The sequence below is a fragment of the Drosophila takahashii genome, chromosome 3R, assembly GCF_030179915.1.
Source record: "Drosophila takahashii strain IR98-3 E-12201 chromosome 3R, DtakHiC1v2, whole genome shotgun sequence".
Lineage (NCBI taxonomy): Eukaryota > Metazoa > Arthropoda > Insecta > Diptera > Drosophilidae > Drosophila > Drosophila takahashii.
In genome coordinates, this window is record NC_091681.1 from 30,619,988 (window position 1) to 30,643,156 (window position 23,169).

General features: G+C 39.6%; 1 protein-coding gene and 1 long non-coding RNA gene across 2 annotated transcripts in view; one reads left to right on the forward strand and one right to left on the reverse strand.

Annotated features, from left to right (window-relative positions):
- The window catches only part of LOC138913393 (uncharacterized), a 63,447-nt gene that overhangs the window by 17,171 nt on the left and 23,107 nt on the right, over nt 1-23,169 (forward strand). The window contains exon 2 of the long non-coding RNA XR_011419110.1: nt 1,043-1,306. This is a non-coding gene — a long non-coding RNA (uncharacterized lncRNA). The remainder of the gene's footprint in view (nt 1-1,042; nt 1,307-23,169) is intronic.
- heca (hdc homolog, cell cycle regulator) overlaps nt 1-23,169 on the reverse strand; it is an 87,910-nt gene that overhangs the window by 7,533 nt on the left and 57,208 nt on the right. Inside the window, exon 3 of the mRNA XM_070217024.1 lies at nt 1,079-1,267. Coding sequence (XP_070073125.1) covers nt 1,079-1,267 — 189 coding nt within the window. The remainder of the gene's footprint in view (nt 1-1,078; nt 1,268-23,169) is intronic.

The window sequence follows — 23,169 nt, forward strand, 5'->3', positions numbered from 1 at the left end:
AGGGGTTTTTTTTCCAGAGAATTGAGCGCATTCTTGCATGCCTCCTGACAAAAGGCCAAGGACTCAGAGGGGAAAGGGGGAGTAGCATGAGGAAGTGGTGGAGCTGCCATTGCGACGCGACATAATAATTTCAAATAAAATGCAAAATGCATAAACTTGCCCAGGAGATTGCTGTTGGCCGCCCACGAACAGAAGACCGGAGAATCGGAGGAGTACCACAACCGAGAAGAAGTCAAAGTCAAGGGAGAAGAGGCATATACAAAGGAGCCAATTCCGATTGCAGCAACAGCAGCAGCAGCAGCAGCTGGCAATGAATTATAAATCCAGGCTTAATTTAAAGCCCCCAGAAGTTGGTGGGGAAAAGAGCGAGGGGCTCAAGCGAGACTGACAGGCAGCTAGGGAAAAAGCAGGGAAAACAGGGAAAATATAAAGCCCATGGAAACGTAGGTCGTGCGTGCAGTACCTCTATATATGAAATGCAAAATGTGCAAACTGCAAACTGCAGTTTTTCTCCGGCGCTGAACGTAATTACGCTGACTTAAATGGGTCATAAATTGCGGGGTCTGCCTGTCTGTCCCCAGAAAATACAGAAAAAAAAGAAACGAAAAATAGGAGTGGCTGGCGGTCGGAGGCGACTCGAAATGAAGGAGATGGAGCAGTTCGCCCCGCTAATTGCAGCTGAAAGTTCTCGGGGGCACGTGGGCGAGTGAAAGCTGCATGGTCGTGGGTGTGGAAGAGGTTGCCATGCCACATTTGACGTTTAATAAATGATGGGTACACGGAAAGAAAACTATTACTAAGGATGGGCAAAGAAATTTCAGGTCATATTTGTAGCAAGCACCTCGTTAAGTCATTTGGTACTTTCAAAAAAAATGTTTTCTTTGTCTTTATAATAATGGATATATTTAAATTATTTTATGTAATAAGATGTAAATTATTTGTATAAAAAAAATTGTTCTAATTTTTCTATTGAAAAATATATTGAAGAATTAAATTCCCTCAAGATTATTATAAAATAGATCACCATATTTTCTGTGTATAGGACATGGGTCGGATCTTTGGACAGATCGTTACTCACCTCAATGCAGCCGCTGGAATGCTGCTTGGGACTCAGGAAGAAGGAGCCATCGACCAGTGGATAGCGATCGAATACGAGCAGCGGCTCCTCGCACAAAATGCAGGCCACCCGGCTCATCTGGGATTGGGCCAGCGAGGAGAGAATGAATAGGCGAGTCTCATCGTTGCCATGGTTGCCCTCGTCTTCAATCTGGAAAATATAGAAAAATGATAAAAATATTAGTAAAAGGTAAGGCTTCACATTTATCTATTTAAATTAAATGGTATAAGCATAGAATATTGGAAAAACCCCGAATTAAAGAAAGGTTGTTTACCCTAAAAGCCACTGCTCCCGCAACTTCAAGGTGGTTGTCCAATGAACATTTCCAATATATGTCTGCCGAGGGACTAAACGAAGCAACCAGCCAGCGTCTAAGCGCCAACAAATGAACCATAAAATCCAAACGTGCCGGGCAAAAAACAGAGCGGGTAACTCCGTCGTGTTGTCTAAGCCAAAGTGGCTAACACGTTGCCCAAATTGAATGCACACACAGCCAGGTGTATATGGGTGTACCCATAGCCAAGTTAAGTCAGTCAGCCAAACAGACCAGGCCAATTCCCAAATCGATAATCAATATGGCGAGCCGGCAGATGGACCCAAACCACACTCCCCAACCAAACAATCCGGTAATAAAGCCGTCAAAAAGCCAAAAGGTGTTGAAAGGATCCACGAAATATATGACTAAAGTGGGAATAGTTGGGAATCGCCAGCCAGCGCCAATCAGAGCCAACTAACCCAATGATGAGGGAATATTTGTGACTCTGTTTGGGTAATTGACGATGGTCCGGCACCTGACCAGACGGAATAACAGCACTCAGACACAGGTATATATAGAAATACATATATAAGTAGAGGGGGGACAGGTTGAATAATTTACCAGAATGACATTCGAATGTAGGGGAATTAAGGTAAAGGACACGTAGTGCCAATCAATTGCAGCCGAGGAATGTCTTTCTGGGACAGGTTTAATGCACTTTTAATAATGGGTAAGGTAAAAGGCTAAAACCTCTTACCAATATTTGCACAGAACTGTGCTTCAAGATGACACTCTTTTTGTTCTCGATTCCCCCCCTCCGCTTCTCCAGCTAAATAATCAACAAATTAATATTTGCACGGGGCCAACATTGCAATGTTTGTATGTTTGCCAACTTCTTGGGGGCAAAACACGGAGAGCTCATAAATCTTGGCAACAATAAAATCAACTCCCAACATTGTTACAAAACAACGGATTCGATTAATGAATGTTTGCCGAATGCCGAAGGAGAAAAGGAAGGAGGGTAAGCGATACGAGGAGGCACAATTTTCACTCATTAAACAAAAGAATCCCTCGAATAGCGGCCGGAAAATCTCGGGGTGAGTTGCTAAAGCAATTAAGTTGATTGCTCGAGGAGAATGTGCGTATCTGTGGGTGAGTGGTGCTTGTGTCTGGGATTACGGACAATAACAATAACCCAGATAGCTCAGGCAACTGCAGCCATAGTCTTTTGCTTCTCCTCCATCGCTCTTAACATGGCCAAAAAATGAAATAAAAAGGATGCAGACGCACATGTAGCGTACATTCCATCAAATCCTTGGCCTGGCTTTCTGCAGTTTTTATACCCTTGTTCTCTAGGTTTTCGCTACACAGAAAAAATAATTTTAATTTTGACATTAACTTTTTAAATGCTCTCTTTATTTTACAGCATATGTATTTTATTTGCCTGCTCTCTGCCGCCACACGCACAGTATACACGCATATTCATTTTAATATTATTAAAACATAAACACAAATATCGACTTTCTTTTAAGTATTCTTAACTTTTTTCTCTGTTTCGAGCCATAAATATTTCCCCTCTTCATGTTGGCTACGTGACGATTTGCTAATTTCATCTGCGCTCAGTTGAGTTCTTCTGAGATGACGGTCGTTGGCCAAAAACAGAGAATGAACTCAGACGGGGCCAAAGGATTGAGGACCTCCTCCACTCCTTTTCATAATTTATGAGAGTCGCGTGTGGAAAGTTTTGGGCAAAAACCGCATTGGGGGAACTTGAACAAATTATAAGCATGAAATTATTATTGCCAAAATTTGAGATTATCTACAAGAGCGCAACAACTTTTCATGGCCCCTGCTGGAAAAGTCAAAAGTCGAAGTGCAATAAACTCCCGACACTTTCTCGAATCGAATTCCTTATCCAGGACTTTATCGGAGGACACTAATGAAGCCATTGAGTTGTCACTTTCCTTGGACGCATAAATCAGGCAGCAGCACTTCCTCCAAAACACACAAACTCACTGGAGCCACAAATCAAAAAGGTTTTCGCTCGCCACACCCCAAATATCCGAAAAGTCCAAGAGACAATGGGCTCAAGAAACTACTGCTACAATTCAATTGAATTCGAATTCGATTCTCTTTAGTTTTGGCTCCAAGTGCTGGGCTTTTCATAAACACATTAAATTAAATGGCATTTCTTGGCTTAAGTGCTGACGGAAGTCGAGAAAGAGAGACTGTTAATCCATTAAAAATGCCAGCCATAAATATTTCATCGAAAGAATTTTCCATGCCACTCCTCCTTGTTTTTCCTTGCTTTTTTGGCTCCTTTAAGCTTTATGCTAAAGTTAATAAAAGTGTTTAATATTCCAATTCGCCTTTGTGAGTTTTCGCCGAGTGTTTGTGCAGACAGTAAGCAAACATGTGAGCCTCAAATGCGCCCATTCCATCGCTTCAGTTACCTTTTTCCATTGGCTTAAAGAGCAGGAAAATTCCTCATTAGTCAATGTGGGCGTAACGGCGAGGAAAAACTATTTTATTAACCCGGAAAAATTGTTTATTCTCAATTGTCAATCGTGTGTGTGTGTAGTATGAGTGGGGAAATTGAAAAATTGTCTGCGCTTTAAATGGTTTTTCCCCTCGCGAAGATCCGTAGGCGTTTTTTGCCACACACGAAAGACAAAAGAAATGGCAGAATAAATTTGAAAATTGTCATCGGCAAAACTGACAGTCGTCCGTGGGCTGTCTTTGCTTTGGTTTGTTTGCCATTGTGGGCGTGGTGTTAGGTGCTTAATTTAAGCAGCGGAATAAGTTTGCTGTCTCCTCACCGAAAGACACTTTGATCAATGGGCCAGATGTGACCTGTGGATTAGGAGTTAAAGCCAATGACAAGCCAGCAACAACACAATAACTTCCTTCAACCGACAAGGCAAACACAAAATACAAAACACAAAACACAAAACCGAGACACTGACAATGAAATGGAATTGCAGTTGGAAAAAGCCGAGGAGAGGGGGCAGCAGCACTTTTATAAATGAAATGGAGTAATAATATTTTGCGACAACAAATGCAGCAAATAACAACAAGAAAAAACATAGCATACCGCCAGGCGCAGCTGTGCAGGATCCAACAAATTCAAGAAAATATAAAACGAGGGGCGTGGAAAATTGGGGGGCGGTGAAAAGCAACCAGCAACAATGCAACCAGGCAACAACTACACAGAGAAAATCTAGGGAAATTACTAGAATTAATTGTATCATTAACTATCTATATCTATACCTATAAATTTGGGCGTATTTTTGTGAAAGAATCACTTTACAGAGATTTCTGTTTGGCCTAGAAATGTAAAATCAAAAGCCGAAACTCGGAAATAATTCATTTAAAATTAATTAAAAGAACACAACTTTTAATTGAATCATCTTAAAATACAAAGTTATTTTCTCTGTAACGCAGAAGCATTGCAGACAAACAAACATTTCAATAAATTCAAAAAGTACCAAGCCAGACAATGAAAACTGCACCGAAACGGAGGGAAAAACAAGCAAAAGGAGTGCCAGGAGCCAAGTCAAAGGGAAAAGTCGAGGGGAGGAATAGGAAGAGGAAAAGCGGTGGGTGCTACTGCACTCTGTTGTACAACTGTGAAGTGGCTTAAAAGCTTGTCGAGGGGTTGCTAAGAGGCAGCTGCTATTCGCATTGTTTTCCCCCTGAAAATCTCATGTCATTTGCACTTAATTCAAATGCGCGACACAATTGCAAAATAAAAGTAACAAAAAAAAAAAATAAAGAGGAGGAGGAGGAGGAAAGAGCTTTGCATATCTAGTCAGGGTTTGTCTGGGTTATAACTTCATTAGGCGGCCCAGTCGAAATGTTTTTTTGATAAGCTGCGTACACTTTTTGGCGAGTTCAAGAAACTTTTTGCCAACCAACCCATCTCTTATTCATATCCTGTGCCAAGTTTTTGATGTCCCCCTGTCATAAGCACAAAATTTTCCTTTCACTGGAAGCTTTCCAAAAACAAATTTTAATTTCTCCGCCCTCTAAACATACGTATATATGTTTACGCTTTGCATCTTTTGCATTCGCCATTAGCCAAATGCTTTTGATGGCCCTAAGCTGCTCTTGGCCGGTTAGTATCCATCTGACCTTTAAATATCAATTTGCAAATAAATTGTATTTGGCCCTTGTGTTGCCATAGACTGGACTTTGGGTCGCTCTCTCGTTATTTATCGTGCGTTCAATGTGCTGTGGCATAATGGCTTTCTTCGATTGGCCAAGAGCTTTATGTATAAGGCAGAAAGGCAAAAACAAATGCAATTTCCAATTTCATTTTTCTCCCAGAGCAAGAAGCTTGTTTTTGCCTTTTTTTCGCAGTTTATTGAACTGCATCCCGCCGCGAGGTTCCTTTTCCTTTCATTTTTATTTTCTTCCCCGGCTTGCTGTCCTTCACTTTAAACTTTATTCTCGGGCATAACAATTATTTCGATATGAAAAGCAAATTTCAAAGGCATCTCCCAGACATTCGCCAGACATTGATGGTTATTGGATCCGCATACTCCAACAAACAGAACGCCCCCGCATTTTCCTCGCTAAGCAAGCAATTTAAATGCATTCGGTGGCAGTTAATAGTTTTATTATGGTGCTCTTGTTAAACTTAATTGTTTAATTATTTTTTAAGGCACTCGTCGGGGTTCCTTTTTTTTCTCTTTCACTATTTTTTTCCTGCTGCATTTTACGGAGTCACAGTACATTGCTTTGATTCGAACTTAATCCCCACGACATTAGCAGCCAAAAACTAAACGAACTGTAAGCCATTTCTCTCGGGGGAAAGCCAAAAGGGATCCCAAAGAGAAGGAGTAAGTGTATCCTCTTTGGTGTAATTTCTTCCACTTAACTTAATCCCCCCTGATGCTTTAAGGCAAACAAACATATGTATCGCTTCGACTTGGGAGGTGATGCAACTCACTCCTTTATTTGTTTTACAGCAAAGACGAGGGGTTTCTGTTTGTTCTACGTTGCTAGCTGTAGCTGCTTATCAACTGGGCAACGGTGCGTATGCGTTATGTGTGTATGGTATAAAGTCAACTCAATTAAATTTTAACAAGCTTAAGATTTAAAAAAGATAATTAATTATGAAATTAATTATATTAAAAAAGTTAAAAAGCTAACACCAATTAATAAAAAATTCGGTTTCTTTTTTATTGCATACTTTTAGACACCTTTGAAAATATTTCCTTTTAATATACCTGAGAACCAGAAATATATTCCAATTTAATTTCAAATTCCCACTACCTGCATAGTTTCTTGTTCAAAACTTCACCGTATCACTATCGTACTAGGGTTAAGCACCCACTTGTGGTTCCCTCGAGTTCTTATCGCACCCACGGATCAATGAACCTCAACCGAACTAGACTTTTTTCCAACTCCGGGGCGATAAGTGCTGTCAACAACAGAAATAGTCGGGCATATATAACCCGTGGTGGACAGGCCTCCATTTCGAAGTGCAAATAGTTGCGGGAAATGGGGAGGAAAATGGGGAAATACAGATAAGAGTAGGGCCAAGTGGAAGTCAACAAACGGAGACGCTTGCATTTGCACACCAATTGATCGCCTCGAAAGGGTGAGGAACCCAGTTGAACCTAATTAAATTTGCCTTTTTCCAGGCGTTTTTCTATTTTTTCCCTAGCCTTTTTCCCCCTCTCCCCTCATTTGCTGTAATTTTTATCGCCGCACTAAGAAATGGCTTGGAATGGAACTCATTTGGAGCATATCTTTATAATTGCCACACAGAAAAGCTGGCAAGAAAGAAATGCAAAAATAGTAAATAGAGGGATAAAGAAAAAGGAGCAAAGACAGCCAACCGTCTGCATTTTAATTACAATACAAAAGAGGAAAAGCGTGGAAATTCTAACCTCAGGGAAAAGTTATAAGCTGGGAAAACAGAAGAAAAAAAGAACACGAAGAACCGTCCAAAGTTTGATTAAAACAAAAGAGACGGTAAACTTTTTCCTTTCTGGCCAAAAAGGACACTCGATAGGCAAACTGCGAAGGAAACTTTTTAAGAATTCCATTTCAAATGCAAGTCTCTGCCAACCCAAAATAAAAACAAGAAACCAAATGCATTCAACTCTGTTGGGAAAACTTTAACATTTCCAGGTTAAAGGTTCAAAATAATATAATTAAAAGAGGGGTTTTGACTCGAAACAAAAGCTCAAGTGAAGGCCAAAATAAGAAGGTGGGTTGGTGGTTGGGTGGCAACCATAAAAAACGCAGCCAGACGCAGACAATGAATGAATATATATGCACATACACACACACACATTCTACCACAAACAAGATACGCACATAATGAAAATGTCAAAATAAACACGACATTAAAAACCTCGAATCCCCGACACCACATTCACTCCCACTCCCTTTTCTTCCTTTTAGCCAGAAAATACAGCACACAAACCAAAAGTGAAAGAGACAGACAGACGGGAGTGTGAAAGAGATGGGCAAACAGTTGGACAGACAGACAGACAGAGACAGAGATAGAAGCCACTGCACTCGACGCCGCTTTAAAGGCCAATAAATGACGAGGGTCCTTGTGGCTGCACCTCAATGAGGGCTTATTTGGCACTCGCAGGATATGAAGGACTTTCCGAAGGGGGAACCGGTTCCAAAGGTTCCAAGAAGTACAATATAAAATACAGACATTTATTTTGGAAAATCTGCTCTTACAAGATCTAATCAATTTGGGCTTAAATCGAAATTAATATTGGGATTTTAGCTTTATTTTGCATGATTAACTTTAGTTGAAGGGCCTGAGAAATTAAACTTGAAGAAACATTTTTATATATTTGTTCCAAAAAACATGAATCTACTTATCTTTTTTTTAAATATTTTCTATAATTTTTTAAAGAACTAGTTCTCCGATCTCCCTTTTAAATCGAAGCATTCACCCATCACTGTTTACTCAAACTCATGTGATGATATGGCGATGATATCAACTTTTGTGCTGCTCATCAAGAGCGCTAATCGTGCCACAAAAGAACAAGAAAACCGAGACAATGCTCTCTATATATGCCATCGAAATCCACGACTTGCGGTTGAATCACTTTCGAAGGTGTCACTAACATCGCTAAGTAGCTTTTTTGGCTGGGAGCTTTGGCTCATTAGCATTTCTAATTAAAGAGCACAAGCTCGTCCTCGTCCTCGTCGTCGTCTCGCATATGAGCCGCAAGGATAATGACACCTGCCACAATTCAGACGGAGAAATGAGGGGGATTTTCCAGCGAAATGGAAAGTCGTTTTTCCCCCACCACCACCCCCCACCATTCTCTTCAATTTAAAGCTGCTGGCCAATGGCCATGTAAGCTGCATGTTTAACGGCAATTAAGAGTTTACCACCCCCTAAAAACTAAAAAACTGACCCAGACAGAGAGGGCGCGGCTGAGCTTCTATTAAAAGTGAAAACATTTACATTAATAATTAGCCAGGACCCTCCGCCCAGCAGGATCCTTTTGAAAATAAAGCACTTTGTTGGACACTAAAAACTTCATCAACAACACAGCGCACACAAATTGCAATTAATCAAGAAAAGCGTGGAAATGGCTGGAAAATGTGAGTGAGTGAGTTGTGGGAGTGAGGGATTCAAAAACTGCTCGCTCGTCCAAGTTGACAGTTTAACTGACTAAACAAGGTGCGATAAGTGCTTTTGGCTCAGACGGCAGGAGAAACGAACGAGCAGCCAAGTTGAACAGCCAAAAACAGAAATCAGCGCTGGACAATGACCAAGGAACAGATGGAGGACAGCGAAGAGTCCTGGCGGAGGAGTTGGGAGACAGCAGGAGCTGGAAGACAGGACCTGGCAGGACCTGCGAGACAGGAGGAGGATCCAAACGGAACAACAGCCACAGCTGCTGTCAGCGCTCAGCTGAAAATGAAAATGATTTAAAGCACATGGCCAGCAACACGAACGCGGGCAATGCACTTAAAAAAAAATCAAGGCTATAAAGCCAAAAAAATTAAAGAAATTTTTAATTTGAAATATTAAGTTATATGTATTTTACATATTTATCTTAAAGGAGAAGGAAACCTCCAAGTTTTTTTAAGTCACTTACGAAGGTGTCTAAAAGTATGCTAGAAAATATTTTTAATCCAAAGGCTTTGGTTTTTTTAGTGTTCGAGTGCTATATTCATAGTTATAGCTTAAACTTTATGTTAGCTTTAAATAATTCTCTAAATTCTTCCAAAAGCAGTTGTAATTTTTGTTGCATTTCTTTAGACACCTTTAAATAAATCCAAGATATTTTTTCTTTCCCTGCATCAGAGGTGAAATCCCTTTGCCACAACTCCTCGGCTAACTTTCGCTGGTTTGTTGGCCCACAGCTTTTGTCAATGTCCTTTTTTTTCTCTCATAATGGCTTAAAGTTCAAAGTGCTATCAACTCGGGGTAAATTTTCTGATTGCGTTTCTGAATTTTTCATTGCATATGTTTTGGGCGGTCCGACAGGATACCACTCCACACAGTCCCCTTGGTCCTTTTCCAACTCCATATCTCCATTTTGGGGTAATCAAACTAACGAACATTCGAGCTGAGTTGGGCTGGGGGCACAAAAATGCTTACAAATTGCATTGGTCAGACGTCATGTGTGTGTGAGGGTCAGTTTAGTTAGAGTTTGAGTTTGAGTTGCCCAGGTGCTTGACTCTCCTTTTATGAAAAGCAAATTCCTGGGCTCCCAGCCAACGGATAGCCGCACATACGTATATAAGCAAACAGAGTTTTCCGAACAGCAAACCGCAGAGTAATTAAATTGCAGGCGACTCTCGTTCGTCTGGTGCTTTTTATTTTTTCATAAGGCTCGGGATTCAGTCACGGTTCGGGATTGAAGGACGAATTTTGAACTCGTTCGGGGGATAAGAGAGAATTTGAAGCACGCAGGATAATTTCATTACACTCGCCCAGAATGATAGACAGTGAATCCCTAAATGAATCCCGAAATACAGAAATACCGAAATAAATAAATAAAGGGCTCTGCAGAGCTCACAAAAAATTCAGCAGACACAAGACATGAAAAGGGCGTATCATGGCCTTTGCAAAAGGAAAGGAGGCGTGGCCTTTCGTTAATTAATTTTTGCAATCACTCCCGTCGACTGAGATTTTCCCAATTCGACTTGAGCTGCTTATGGCTAATGAACAGAAAATAACAAAACAATACTTAAGTGCAAAGGCAAAAAATAAAAGGTAAAAGACAAATCAAAAACCAATAAAAGGCAATAAAGGCAAGTGCTGCAAGGACAAGTTCAATGCACTGCTCAACTACGCTCCTTTTTTTTGATTTTTTTTTGGATATTTATTTAAAAGAAGCTTAGGGATCAAAGGAGAGGAGCTGGCTGATAGCAAAGGCAGCGCATAAATTTTGCCGGCGCTGCAGAAATAAAAAGGAAATCCATTCAAGGATACAAAAACGCGTTAAGTGCGCCAAATAAAGAAAAAAAAGCGAGAGAAAGGATATGCCAGCGATATTGCAAAGTTAAATCAATAAATAAAGCATCAAGAGGAGAATAAAGTGGGGGAACAAAAAGAGGGGTCTGTAGGGGCGGAGTGGCGCCCCATCAATGTCATTAAATCAATGCTGCCTGTCGTTGCCAGCAATAGATAACGACCAGGACAAATCGAAGGGGGGGCAGTTTTGGATGGCAGGATTCTACAGGATTCTATAGAAGAGGAGGCACATGAGACAATGACGGCGACGACGACGACGACGATGCAGCGAAAGTTTGCCAAGTGACATTAACACAAGCGATGGGTTGGGCAGGTTGAAGTTAAGGATCTGAAGGTGGCCTAGAAGGAGCCGCAGCGAGCACTTAAAATGCAGGAAAATTACACGGAAGAAAATTTGATTTAAAATAGAATATCTGAACCATATTTATCAAACTATTTTCTTGATATAATATATAACTATGATGTTTAATAATGTTGATAACAAATAAAAATTCGAAATAAAAAGCCTGATAATTTATAAATAATATAATATATCAATATTACAGTTGATAAACATCCATCGGACATATAGAAAACATTTTTCTTGATCTCAACTTGGTCCAATTAATAAATACTTTTCAGGCTAAAATGTATTTTTTATATTTTGGAAACCGTTTTTTACTGTGTTTAAGGAAAGACACCTTTTATATAGAAGACTATCCTTCCAAAGAAAACCTTCGCTGAACTTTGGAAGTTTCAAAACGGAAAGAGGACCCGTGACAAGTGGCGTCTGCCGAGAGTTGTTGTCAGACACAACCCGCGACAATGCCAAAAACACAATTGGGCGTGTCCAGGATTCCAGGATCTAGGTAGAAAGGGTAAAGGGAAGTGCCAGGATGGCCAGGAGGAGAATTCTTAAGCGTGAGTCTAAACCCAATCCATTGCCCACTCAAGCCGAGACAAACTCAATTGTTTTTGCGCAAAGCCAAGGCAAATTTTTGATTGAATTGCAGACAAAAGAGATAATGACGGGGAGTACGGGGAGGTAGGATGCTTCTGAAGGGAAATCCATCATTGAACTGCGCTGATGGATTAGTTTAATGATATTTAAGCGAGCGAATGAAAGACTTGGATTGGTTAGGGAATATTTAAGGTTTAAACTTAGAGATGGTGAACTAAAAAGTGAAGTTTTAAGGAATAGGTAGGTAAGTACTTAATAAAATTTATAAATTATAAGAAACTATAGTTGAAATTAGAAGAGGGTTATATATTAAAGAATTTAAATTTAAGGAAAACTGTATTTCGTTATGTCGTAAGATTTCTAATTAAATTAGTTATCAATTAACCCCTGAAATTTCTACAAATCTGGGGTTAAGCTTATTGATTTGCGTCTGACAACTTGTGTCCTTGATGGCTGAAAGGAAGTGAAATCCCCGACAAGCCAAATCGAAGAGCAAGTTAAATCCCGACAGCGGCACGTGACCATAGGCGGCCAGCAGAGCGGAAATGTTTGTCTGCCTCGTGTCCCTCCACATCCCATACTATATATTGTACCCCCTTTTCTCTGTCTGGACGGCAGACATCCAGAAATCCAGACGGCAGCACCAACAAGATATAGCCATGTAGATGGGCGATAAGGCGTCAAAGTGGCAACAAAGTCAATAAGCAAAATGTTTGTGGTGCACAAAATGTTTGCCACCAGCCCAAGGCATTGAAATCCTTTAATGTGCTGTTAACGATAAGCCAAGAAGAAGAAGAGATGTAGAGGGATATATACTATATATATACCCCATTATCCCCACCCGATATGCAAAGGACTTTGGCCAAAAACTAGCAAGAAAACGAGCAGCGAATATTAAAACAAATAAGCCGGCACATAATGGACTGCCCCAGGATGGCTGTAGAAAGAGAAAGCATGAGACAGAGACGACTAGAAAGAGATGGGTATACTGTGAGTGGAGCCCCTCTCACTCTCGAAAGCTCTCTTTCGACCCATGTCAAATAAGTTAAACAGACATGAAAGGCTCCTCTGTCCCTACGAAAACCAAACACAGAAAAAAAAAGAAAGTGGACACCAGGGAAAAAAAGGAAAGAGACGGGTAGCAGCCCTCGGAAAGAGAGGGGGATATATTAGGGACTGAAGTTGGTCAATGACTCTACAAAGTCTGGAGTTGAAGATTTGCCAGCAAACACGAGAGCAAATAAAATGAAATTAAACAAAATTTATTTACTTATGCGAGCGAGCCAACGGATGCGACTAATTGCCGCCTAAACTCGAGACCAAAATTAATGAAAAAATATGCATGTGAGGGTCCGATTTTTTTTTCGCAGGTAGGAACACGAACTCGAGACCATGTGTGTGCCCGTTCGGCAGTTCGATGAACTTTACCTTTGGCTGGTCGTAAAAATCAATAGGCGGACCCCTCGCCAGTTTTAAAATAAATTTTACATTTCTCCAACAACGCCAACGAAATGAGCATCAAAGGCACTTCAAACATCTCAGCAGCATCATCAGCATGTTTCGACAGCCGTTTTCGCTTATGAATGAACAGAAATGTGCATATATAAAGCGAAAAGCCCGCAAAGCACTCCGTCGACGAACTCAACTCAACGGCAGACTCACTTGAAGTGCAAGTTTTTGGCTTTTGGCACAGACTGCAAGTCGATTTCTCCACATCTTCCTGCTATTTAAAGGCATTTTTTTTGCCGTTTTTACGAGCAACACGATGAAGACGACTGAAAGCGAACAAAAATCTGGGACTGCAAATGAAGGAAGCCATTAAAAACGCCTCATAATTTAGCCAGTAAGCACGTTTGATTGGAGCAGAAAGGGAAATGCACTCAGTCAAATATAATAATGATGGCATGTGCGGTTTTCTTTTTAATTAAAAAGGGATTTAATGAGAAGCATAAACATTTGCAAGGTATTATTTACTGTAATATTAGCTAGCATTAAAAATTAATGCTAGAAAGATTTAAAATTTAGGTATGTAAATAAACATATTAATATTTAACGAAATTCTAATTCGTAAAAACATATGAGATTTTCTTCGACAACTTAGATTGTACTTATAAATGGCCAATTGGTGTTTATTCAATGCTGAAAAGAAATCAGCAAACATATAATTTTCAACTGGGCCCGTAAATAATGCTTGGTATTTTTCTGCTTCTTTATGGGCGTTATTTCAGATCGCCTTTTCCCGATAAAAAAGCTTGCCACACGCTCGTGCCCCCAAGGAGAAAAAACTGCAGCAGCTGTTGGTAATTGAGTTGTTGCAACTAGCTGGCTGTAACTTATCGCTGATCTGCAGCGATTTGCATTATTAATTAGAGGCGATTCAAGCAAAATATTACGCATACGTCCCATGGGCAGGCTCATCCTGAAGTTGGTCCGCTTAAAGAGCCACGCTGATGATGATAATTTCGCTCTTGGCCAAACACCATTCATCAGAAAGCCACGGCAACGGCGGCAGCCAACGTTTACTTAGCTCAAAGTGGTAGGTGTTTTTAGCCCCCAAGGGGAAAATTGCACAACCTTTTTTTCGGCAGACTAGAGATAATGGAAAATGAAAATGGAAAAGCGCCGAGAGTCGTCGATTCAAATTTACAAAGTCAAACAGGCGGCGGAAAAGTCAACGAACTGCAATTTAAATTAATGTTTGTGTATTGCCTACTTTGCGGCTGTCCTGCCAAAATATCAAAAATTAAACAAACAAAGCTCTTTTCTCTATCTCTCTTGTAGATATATATATGCATGATACTTGTGTGTGCCATATCTCCCTTTATTTTGTTTGCTCAGCTAATTATTGTCATAGGTTAGTGTAGGCAGCGCGCTATAAAAACGTTAACTGAAAAAATGCTGAAAGCAAAAGTAGGTGTTGCTCGGCGTTTATGGCCCACACAAGCAGAAAATGTATTTTAAACTTTTTGAGAGCACAGTAAAAATCACAGTAGGAATACAGGGCTTTACAGAATTATACTTTAATTACTTAAAATAATTTGAATTAAATATTTTAAAATTGTAAACCATTACTACGTGTCTTTGTTTCAATATTTTCCAAATAATTCAAAAATATCATTTTTTTTAGTATCGATCTTCCGCATTATTTACTGTGCTATTTTTTAAACATGTTTTCACATAAACACCGAAAAATAGTAAACCAAAATTTTTTTACTTTTCCGTATGCTTTTTCCCCGCCATTTCTTACATCTTGATTTTTTTCGTAAGTTTTCTTTTGGGTTTCTGTATTTTTTGAGAATTATTTAAGTGCCGCATATGCTGGGCTGGCATTTTTGTTGGCATTTTGTCAAAGCGAAACATGTGCAAGCCATCTTTTGAACTGGCTGTCTCTGTCTTTCGCTGTCATTAGAATGGATAATTGTGGAAGACGACCACTTGATTGACAAGCTGACAAACGAAAGGAAGCGAATGGTGGGAAGGGGGTTTTTTAAAAAGTAGCGGGGCAAAAGGAGCGGTACATATACCATATAGCAGCGTGTGGCAGATGTCAACAATTGTTTGCTTTTATGGCCAGGCTTCTCGGTTTTTAGAGCCACATTCTTACATTCTTGGCGACGCGACGAAGGAGAGACGCTCAAGCGCAACCAAATGGCAGATTAAATATCGCTTACATGAGAACCAAGACGGGATACAGTGGATCAAAGGTCTTAAAATCTTAATCTTAATTAAAAAAATATATATTTTAATAAAATAAATTATTTTTTCATGTTTCCCTGCACTCAAATTAAATACAAATGATAAATATTAAGTATCCGCCATGTTGTCTTGCTTTCTAGTTAAATTTAAAATTGAATATTAAGTATCCGCCTAGTAATCAGGAACTTTTTTACCATTTAATCTTGGTATATATTAAATTTGAAGATTAATTTACAGATCTAAATTTCTTAACATGTCTTCCCTCGATCATTATTATGATGACCCCTTGTGGGCATTATTTTTGGCTCCACTGTGCGGTCTTAATTCTAATTTGCATTCATCAGCGCACCAACTAATTGCACAATGTGCGAGTGTGAGCGGGATGGAAGGTAATCGAGTGCGTGCATTGTGCTATTTTCTCGATTTCTGCCGCTCTCCTCTCACTCACACACACTTACATTTTAGTGCATTTGCCGTTGCAGTTGCAGTCGCTGCCTCAGTCGACGTCGCAGTCGAAGCGAGGCGGGTTAGCGACCGCAAAACTATCTGACATTAGATTATTTGCGATGGCGGCCAAACGACAACAGCCGACGTCGACTGCGGCAGAGGCAGGGCAGAGGCGAAGGCAGCGAATGCAGTAGAGGCAAATGCAACAACAATTGGCACGTATGCACACTCACATGTGTGAGGGAGTTGGAAAGAAAGAGAGAGAGAGGGAGGGCGATTATGACACCGCACGATGCCAAAAACTTTGGGCATCTCAGTGGTTAAATGGGATGAGGGCTTTGGGGGGTTAAGAGCAGGAAGAACCGTGTGGCTTTAGGCCAACTAACTTTACCAACTGTGCGTAATATCTGTGACAAATGCTCCTTTAAAAGCCCACAAAAAAGCTAAGTTGAGTGGGTTAAGGTATTCAGACATATAGTAAGGGGTGGAATAACATTAGGTTTGCAAACAATGTTGGGGGTCTTGGCAAATAAATAGCTAATACCAAAAAAAAATTTTGGGTATCGAAACTATTTGAATTATTTGTTTGACATACCAAACAAAATATTTGTATTTACAAAACAAGATTATATAAAAATGGTTTGTTTATTAAGTTAATCTCCTTCGATAAGTAAATAATTTTTAAATATTTTAAAAATTAAATAACAATATTTCAATTATTGAATTTTTATATACATTTAAAGATAAGCAAAATTTTAATTTAAACAGAATGATCTCTGAAACTATAGCTTCTTCTAGCAAATGTGGCAATAGATTGCATAACTTCTCAAAAATTAAACACAAACCCCATAAATAAAGATATATACCCCCTAATCAGTACGGCAACACATTCACTCAGCTGCTTAGCTCACTTTGGCATTCAAGCACTCGACATTTTTAGCCATTTTTTCGAGGCAGCGGATCAAAAAAAGCGCTGAACAAGCGTTTTATTTCTATTTAGTTTTTCGCGCGAATTTTAAGTGCAATTTCTTGTCGATTGGCAACAATGTTGCTCAACATTTTCTTATCGTGCCGGTGGCATCTTGCCCCCCTCTTCCTCCCATGGGGGCCCCCTTTTCGGGAGACAGAGGCGGGGGAGTTGGGGGCTTTGAGATTTTTCAGAGAGATTGTAGCACTCGCGCTTGATTGACTGCGTGCCTTTAGAGCCGCAACAAATCAATTTACTTGGCGCAAACAGAAGAGGGAGATAGCCGATGTTTGTTGCACATGGCTTTTGGCTTGGGGCACTCCCACTTCCCCCCGGCACTCACCCCCCCTGTTTGGCCACCAAAAACTCCACCTTGTGCGATGGCCAAATTAAATGCCCAACAATTTATTGTCTGCAAATGCAGCGAAAATTGCAAAACATTTTGCCATTTGCCGCTTTTGGCGGCGGCACACCGGCAACTTGCAACTCGCGATGTTGCACTTTGAGTAAAAAATCATGAGGGAGCTTTAAAAAATATTAGAAAAATAATAACAATGTTTTTATCTTTTTTTTTAACATTTTGGTTACTAAAATGCTACTTTAATTTTATGTATTTTTCTCTGAAATCTGTTTTATCGACGGGTATTTTTTTCAGTGTCTAGTTGACGCTGCGCGTTGGTGGCGCCTGTCGATGATCGCAAATTTGAAAATTGCCAGTTTACCTGGTCGGCCCCCCTCTTCCACCTTTGGTGTTAACCCTCTTCTGCCACTCTCTTGGCCAAATTTACAGCTTGTAAACGGTTTGCCGGGGCGGGGGGCGTGGCACGTCTGCAGTCACCTAAGTGATTTGCCACAGGAATACCCCCGTCTTTTTTTTGTATCCAAGACGGAAATGCTGCGGTTTTCCTTTTTTTTCAGAGCGTCATGGAGCAACTCCACCCACTCAAATTGGTCCGCATTAACCCATGACTGCCTAAGCGGCCTAAATAGCAAATCTCTCATAATTTCGATTCGATTTCGCTGTCTTTGATCTCCAGCCGAAGGTCTACGATTCTTTTTTTTTAGGCAGCTGCCCGTTATTAATTAACAGCTGTGCGCTTATTATGCAAATTAGCCACAGATGGGAACCAGAATGATTGTGTGGGTAACAAAACAAAAAAAAGTCAAACGAGCGGGTTTTGATTCATCGTTTTGTCTCCAACTGCCGCTTTTTATACTCACGATTGCATTGAATATATAGATCTATATAGGAAGTCTGTCGTGGAACATACCTGCAATGAGATAAGAACGGGAAAATTGTGATTAATTAAAAGGCAAGGTGGGAATATGAGAGATAAGGGTTTTGCATAAATATAGAAAATTCTACAAGTAGAAACCCCATTAAATACAAAATAAACATATGAAAAAATCTTTAAAGATCACCATAAATAGCCAAAGAAATAAATGGTAGACTACCATTAAAAATTCTATCAAGTTACATCTTTAAAGTGGTAGCCATGGCCAGCTTTCAAGGCTTAACCCACAAAAGCGAATCTCCTTTTAAGGAATCGCTGGCCGAATAGGCACAAAATTTATTTACCCATTAATTGTCAAGTGTCCTCTTCTCTTCTATTCTTTGCTTTACCCCCTCGCAGACTATACAAAGTCTATAATTCAGCATTAAATTATGCAGATTATCCGTGCGGTTCTAGCCACTTGCCACATGCATCATCTTCGGACAATGTCAACTGCAGCGCAGTTGGCGGCGACTAATGAAGAAATCCCGCACTCGAATTTATTTCGCAATCAATTTGACAAATGTGCAAAGCCTACATGGAAGCAAGATGGCCGGCAAAAGATAGCCAGCAACCCAAATGGCCGACAGCCAACTGCCTTTATAGGTCTATGGGATAGGAAAGAGAAAAACAAGTAGTAGCCGTAAACACACATTTTGTGGCCAATTGTTTTGTGCGGCTAAGATGGAAAAAAAAACAGCCATGCGGCTGACCCGTACAGTGCGCGTCATAAATTCAACGCTCACATCAACAATCAGCTGGCCAAACACGGGCAAACATTTTTATGGCCGCCTCATAAATGTCAGCGAATGTCTAATTAGAAGCGAAGGGGAAACAATTTAGGGGAGTGCTCTTGAGGTGAAGGGGATTTCCCGACATTGACCCAGTTCTTGATGTGAGGAAATAATATTGAAGCGAATACCAAAACACGCAAGTGAAATATGCAAATTTCTGTCTCGTAGGTACAAATTATAAAAAGGTAATAAACTTGGTCTATCTTCTACAAAGCACTGGAAAAAAAATTGTTTAAAGCTTTGAAATAGAGCAAAAAAAATTGTTATTTAAAAAAAAAAAAATCTGAACTTTCCCAATTTAAAACATTTTTGTTTTATATTTTTCCATTTTTAATTTTGTCAGTTAATTTTTTGAACATTTGTGTAAAATATTTAATTGTAATAATTTCTCATTGTGCCCACATCAATGTGCCATTTATTCGTGTCTTGTAATTAAAATGCATTTTGAGCGGCCAACCTCATTAAGGTCAAATTACAGTCAAGCCCCGCTTTGTCTGTCGTCTGCTGTCCGTCTCGTCGTTTGTCCGTTTGTCAGCGCCTGTAATTATGCAGCCACGCCCCCTTTTGCCCCTCTGATATATAAGTATGGTATACACAAACTGGCAATTAATTTGCCGCCAGACATTTGCAACTTTTCAAGAACAAATGCAAAAAAGCAGAACACATAAAATGTAAGTACAATTTGCTGCGCGCTCTGTTCTGATCTGCTTCGATCTTTATTCACCGTGGGTGTCACATGTCGCCCAAGTCGTGACCAAACTCAATGCTGCCAATAGATGGGAATATATCCAATAGCCGATAAATGCCCTGCCAAGTGCATTACTTAAAGTCGAGGAATGTATTGATTAAAATATTTAATTAGGAGTTGGGTGTGCTTAAAATACCAATTTATATAGGTTTTTGTTAAGATCTTACTAAAATGTAATTAAAAAATGTAATTTCTTAAAAATTGCAAAATTAAGTTTATAGGATTTTTTTTTGTAAATACTTGTTAATATAAATATTCCAGCTTTTTTTATCCTGCTACTAAAAATTCTTCTAGTGGCACAAACACTTTGCTATTTAAATGATTTCTACGCATTTGACGTTAATCATTATTGTTTATTTCCAAAGTATGTCTCTTTCACCCCCCTTTGTTGCCATCTCTTTCGGCTGTCTGTCGTTTTTGTTTGCCGCTGTTTGCCTTTGTTATTTATGCATTTTTGTCATGGACACTCCGCTCGTCGGTCATTACCATGAAAACCTCGAGAGCAACTACTATGTACTACACCCCCTCCATCGTCATTTTACCCGCAGCAAACATTTTTAATTGATTTTCGCATTTAAATGTTTGGTGTGAAAAGTGATGAAAATGCGACGACGACGACAGCGAGAACGACGACAAAAATGGCAAATGCAAATTGCCAACAAACTGTGAAGGACGATTTGCGTCTGAGTTTCGAGCATGAGTCTGATTTATTCATGAATTCATTTGCCAGAGTGCGTGTTTTATTGCGGGGGTGAGATACGGTGATATGGGGATTCTGATCATCGATCGTTCAGACGGCGATAATTGGTGTCGAGTGCGGGCGGGAAAATCGCGAACACGATAAATATGAATAATAATTGGCAGTTAATTATGACATTACAACGCCAAAAGCGTTGCAAATGTAGTGGAGGTTCCATGATTTTTTAATTTACTCACAATATAAGCTATTATTTGTGTTTTAGACAAACAATCTTTTTATCTCTATAATCTCTATTTATTTTTTCCAACTGTAATTACTAAACTATTACATCTCCCTTACTGCAAACACACAAGAAAAAAATGTGCTAATGCTGTAATCCGAACAATCGACACTCATAATTAACACATTTAGCTAATAAGTTGCCGCAGAATAAACAACATTAATCACAGTTTAATGGCGAATTAATCAGACAAACAGCTTCAGCTGGTGAAGGAGCTCAGATTCCCAGATTGGCCGTCTCTTTCTGCGACTTGACTTCCCTCTCTTTCCGCAAGCGAAACCCACGGCAACGGGCAACTTTTATTGAAAGTTCCAATAACAATAAAATAAATCTTGGCCAAGAAAAAGAGATAAAAACAGCATTAGCTGACCATAAAGCAGCCGGCCCACTCGACTTGGTCTGAAAAAGGGGGAATGAATATTGTCAACCGATGTCTAGTGCAAAAAACATATATATATATATAGTCAGACAGACAGAAAGACTGAGACGGAAAGTCAGACAAGTGCCAAGTTAATTGCATTAAAACTGAAATAAAAAGCGAAGCTCAAGATAGCAGAAATTATGAAGTGCAGCAGCAACATTGCTGATGTTGCTCTTGTTGTTTTTGCTGCTGCTGCTGTTGATTGAGGCGCATAATCAGCGGAAAAGGGAGCGGGGCAGGTGGCGGCGGTGCAGCGGCGACAAGCGCATTAAGTTGTTAACAGCAAATATTTGCTTCATTTGCGCTATGATTGCAACAACAAAAACAAAGCAGCAACAGCTGCAATTCAGCAATGCTGCAATGTGCAACATCCGGTCAGCAACATCTTATGTTGCAGCTTCTTCTTTTTATTGAGCGATGTGATCATCTTTAACGTAAAAGTAAGCCAATATGGAAAAAATATTCATTTTATTGTACATTTTAATTAAAATAAATATAATTTAAATTGTATATTTTTAATTAATGGTGTATTTCAAAGTGTATATAATTAAAAATTAAAAGGCTTTCCAAAAATATTCAATAAAACTTCTCATAAACAATGAGTCTAAAGAATTCGCGTCTCAAGTTTTTAGATTACATTTACCTACTCCATTTTCTTTGTTTTTAAAATTCCGTATAGCCTCTGATTAAGTAGAAATTTAATTAAAATGTTAATTGAAGGAAAATGCGTCAGATTTCCCAGGAATTCATTTTCGAATTTCCTCGAATCACTTGAGTGAAATTCCTAGTGTGACTGCAATTTCTTTTAGTGTTTTAATGGCTTGCGCAACTAGCTTAGTTTTAGTTGTTTTTCCTATTTGTTTTTTTTGTATTTTTTGTGTATTTTCAGTTGCTTTTTGCCTCCGCTTGCCACATTTTCTTATCTATAAATAGTTGGGCGTGCTGCCAGAGGCGCTGCTGCCGACATCGACTGCGCTGCCGCTGAGCTGCCCACGCCGAGCGGTCAATAAACTTCGCGAATCGCGACACATGCAAATTGCAGTCAGCGCAAACAATTAGCAACAGCAGAAACATGCAAAAAAAAGAAGCACAAGCGGCAAAAAAAGAGGAAAAAGCAGCGGAAAATACGCGGCGCACACATGAAAACTCCGACCTATCGCACATTTTTTGCTATTGGGCAGTCGCCCCGTCAAATGTTTTGTTGTTACGTTTGTGCTTTTTTTTGTGCGCTGCCATTATCACAGAAGGCGAGAGAGAAAAGAGCGCTTAACAATTTTGCTTTTTGTTTTACAACTACATCAGCTGTGCTCCGCACTCATGTCATAGATTACAAAAATAGCTAAATTGAGAGAGCTACAAATAGATTTTTTTGAATAAAGATACAATGAAGTATCTCAAAGATAAAAGTCGAGATATAAAATAAAATCTCAAGGATTCGCGGTTAGAATATTGTAAGGTTTTAAATATTGCCTATTTTTGAGAACAGATATTGTTTTAAAATTTTTTTTTAAACTGAAATTGTTATACGTTTTTGACCTAGTAAAAGTAGAATAAAAATCTGAAGAATTTGCGTTTAGATATAAGATATTTCTAAACATTTGACATGTATTTGCTAAATCTTAAAACGAACCTGAAGCATTCGAGGTTAGTTAAAAATGATTTCTAAAATTTAGAAAATTTAAAAACAATGTATTTTTTTATTAGCTAAAAACTAGCTAGCTGCACAACCCCCCAAGTTGCTCTCTCACCTCGCCCTCCCACTATCTCTGTTTCATCTATCGCTCGCTCCATCGCACACTATTGGCGCTCCCGGCTCTACCCGTCTCGCTCCCGCACGCTGGCTGAGTGCATTGCACTCATTCCTCTGCCGGCGCTCATCAAATGCGACGTCGGCAGCGCTGCTCGCATGGCAAATCAAATAATGCAACAACAACAGCAACAATACAAGGCAGCATTCGTCATCTCTAGCTGTTGTTGTTGTTGTTGGTGAATTTGACTAATTGCATTGAGTAGTGTTGTTGTTTCAGTTGTTGCCTTTGCTGCTTTTGATG